The sequence below is a fragment of the Patella vulgata genome, chromosome 4 (assembly GCF_932274485.2).
Source record: "Patella vulgata chromosome 4, xgPatVulg1.2, whole genome shotgun sequence".
Classification (NCBI taxonomy): domain Eukaryota; kingdom Metazoa; phylum Mollusca; class Gastropoda; family Patellidae; genus Patella; species Patella vulgata.
In genome coordinates, this window is record NC_065882.2 from 42,614,267 (window position 1) to 42,618,085 (window position 3,819).

At 35.1% G+C, this 3,819-nt stretch overlaps 1 protein-coding gene across 1 annotated transcript; it reads left to right on the plus strand.

Annotated features, from left to right (window-relative positions):
* Positions 1–1,357: 1,357 nt before the first annotated feature.
* On the plus strand, positions 1,358–2,512 carry LOC126817892 (galactose-3-O-sulfotransferase 2-like; the record flags this gene model as incomplete). Its single annotated transcript, XM_050545063.2, has 1 exon — positions 1,358–2,512. A coding segment is annotated over one exon (1,134 nt), but the record flags the coding sequence as incomplete, so codon positions are not given.
* Between the last annotated feature and the right edge of the window lie 1,307 nt (positions 2,513–3,819).

Below are 3,819 nucleotides of genomic sequence, written 5' to 3' on the forward strand. Positions count from 1 at the left end.
CTGAGCTGTCGTGAGTCATGGCATGCTGCTGGCGTTGTAGTGTGAATGATTCAACCAGGTATGGGGTGCATTTTATAGGGCTGGTCACGATGAACAGCACGTGCAGCATGAGTTACATGAAAATCATGGAGAACACATTACCATCTCAGAAGTCAGGTTGAGTTTTTGAGAACATTTCCTGTGTTCAATTCTGTGTTTGGGAAGGAGCCTTAGTGCTCAGGTAAAGTTGGAGATGTGGTCACAAATATACAATGAAAACATTTTGCAAGTTTTATGCAATGCGTCTATTCAGAGTAACATACCAACCTAACGTTCCTTTTGCTGCTTAGTATATTAACTTTTTCGCAGAAGACTTCAGCCTATTTGTGATAACGGTTTCTAACGTTTTGCAGAGTGTTGACGTTAAACTGATAGGTCGATAGGACGATTTTTCGTTCTTGTCCTTGTTATGCTTATGCAGAGGAATAACTGAAGCAGTCTTCCATTCTTGCGGGGGTTTACCTTAAAGTCTTACGAACACGCTGAACGGGTTATATCCCTGATCTACTTTAAATTGATGTTCTTTGTTTAGTTATTGCGATGCATAACAATTGCGACAATTTCTGATAATTATTTATTGTATTGATGATATCATATAATGTTGTTTATGCACCAATGATAAAGACTTCGCTTTTTTGTTTACATAAAGATTCACAATGCGTCTACCTCCATGGTCAGGCCGAACGATTACGCTGCTGCAGGCGTGTGTTTCTTTGCCCTGCAACCTATCTTTGATAATAATGTACACTAAACATGTCTAAAATAGAATATACACTATTTTTTAAAACTTAATCAAATAAAACATATGCATTGCAATACTATACATGATGCATACATGTATCAAAAATTTCTGCACCCACAATACAATACACAATATATATTTTCACGCCCACATATTAAATTTGTATAATACTCATAACACAATTTATGTATACTTTTCACATATTTGTATAATACACACTACACATAATGTACATGTATATACCTTTCACACATTTAAACTATAATAACAATATTACTTTATCCAAAACATGTAAACTAACAAATGTACAGCAAAATAATTTGAACATCTGAAATTAGAAACGGCATTAGGTTTCTGAAAAGAGTAGGCATACCCGTCACTTATCTATAGAATAAAATCTTTCACAAATTGTGCAGCAAAGTTTTAAACCTATAGATGCTATTATTGATGTTGAAGACATATCTGCAGTGCTTAAACCTAACTTTTTCAAAAATCCATTTCAGGATCATTGTTTCAAAACAACAGACAACGTATGTAAGGGTCAACAGATTCTGGAAAAGGCCATTTGCCCAACTTAACAAAAATCTGTCGTTGGAACAACATTTAAAATATCGACAAGATTTGTCACTTTTAGATGTACCTGGCGATGTTCATATTTTTGGTAACAGAAAAGAGATTCATCATGTTGGTTATCTAAAAGTACATAAAACAGCAAGTACCACGATGTTCAACGTTTTTAGTCGTTTTGCTCTAAGTCGAAATCTAACAGTGGCTCTCCCTTTGAGGACGAACTATCTCTCATCATCCCGATCCCCCCGTTCATGGCAGATACAGCCACCACCATTTAATGAGACTTTTGATATGGTCTTCCACCATTGCTTTTTTAATGACATGGTCTTCAAATCACTGTTGCCGGACTCAAGTGTATTTATTGCGTCTGTTCGAGACCCTGTTTCAAGATTTATATCGGCTTTTAATTATTTTCGTAATGTGTATAAAAGGAGTTATTTAAAGCACATAAACAGCGAGAATAGACGTGTCCACCCAATCCACGAGTATCTTCGCAATCCTGGGCTGTATGACACGCGTATGACGTCACCCACACGAAACGGAATGGTGCGGGATTTCGGATTCCCACGAAAGTATCTTCAAAACCAGACTTTGTTTGAAAGATTTCTAGGTAAACTTGATACTTTTTTTGACTTGGTTCTAGTTGTTGAATATTTCAACGAATCGCTTGTTTTGATGAAAAGATTGCTAAATTGGCATATAAAAGACATTCTGTACACTCCTCTCGTTTCCGGTGATTCTAGACATGACGTAAAACTCACAGAAGACGAAATCCAGACATACAAACAATTTTCAAATCTTGATGTCACATTATATGAATTTTTCCTTAAAAAGTTCAAACTAACATTATTAAAACAAGACGAGACCTTTTTTCAGGAATTAAACTATTTCAAGAAATTGCTAGATAACGTGAAATCATACTGTAACTCTGGAACTGAAGAGATTTTTCATGTACAGAAATCAAAATGGGATCAAGAATTCGTACTGAATTTATCGGATTGCAAATATATGAAAACAGGAGAATTAGAACTTACCAAGATTATGAAAAGCAATCAACAAAAACTCATATCCGTAGCTGGTTCAAACAAACAGTTTTCTCTAAACAACCTGGGGAGTTCAGGTTCAGCATTTAACCCCTAAAAAATAGCAATAAAATAACATTGTGATGAGAGAATCCGCATCTGAAAGAATCAAGCAAAGATAAAAAAAAGTAATAAATTGTAGTTTTCTAAAATTAAAGTTGATAAGCTGTAGATTAATTTGAATTCTGTTGTTGGTCCATCATTCTAAAGCATGATGCCAAGTTTTCTTTTAGCAGTATAACTGAAATTTAGGGAAATGAAATAACAACAAATCTCGTAAAACTTAATACTATTGAAGAGAAAGTAATGAAATATACTTATATTTAATGTGTCATTGATTTTTTATGAATAAACTGTATATTACTTTCTTCAGTTTCTTGTTATTAAAGTAGCTAACTCAATATCATCCAAAGTCTTCGACATTGAAAACACGAATTATTTGTCAATTTAAATCAACATTGATGTTGTGATCTTACCGGGAAGATGGGCTTCTGATATCCAATATTTAAGATAAAATAAAAATTTTTACCATTGATACAAGAATCGTGTACCATAATACGTTTCAGCGCCATTTGTAACAAGGGACCCAAAGAACTGGGCTGTACATATTCCACAAGTCATGTCAAACGGTGACGCCAATGACGTCTTATTATAGACGTCATTGTGTGACCCATATTTTTATCTGGAGACAATGCGCAATAAATCAGTGTATCTCTAGACTGGAATAACCAGACGCCAGCGACTTCTGGCGTATCTAGAGTAAAAACGGAAACGATTGAATGTAAATCAATTATATATATATATATTCATATTACATTATTATATTGTGTCAATTTCTAGGTCATCAATTTCAGCGATTTAGCTCCTTTAAAATACTAGCTTCTATTTAGTTGCTATAGACAATGATCAAATAGGAAGACAACATGTATCACCTTTTCATTGCTATTATACTCTTCAAAAAGGAGGGAATATTGAGAAACAATACAAAACTGCGGAAATGCACTTCTGTTTTTATTAGAGGTAACCAGTGTATGTTAATAACAGGCCAATTGCCTACACATGAACATAAACAGTTCATATGGGCGGCTTATCTGACGGCCCCATTTCACTCGCAAAGTGAAAATGGACGTTTTTGATTTTTGTCTTAATAATGAGTAATTGCTCCACCAATCCTCAGACATTCAGCAATTCGGCGTGGCATGCTCCTAATCAACCGTTCAATCACGATTTGGGGCAATCTGACCCATTCCACTTGCAGTGCCACGGCCAATTCTTGCAGTGTTGTCGGTTGACGTTGACGTCGACGAACACGTCTCCCGAACAAATTAAACGTAACACACTAAAGCAAAGATGCGCTAAACAGTAAATCTTATGCAAGAACCGATA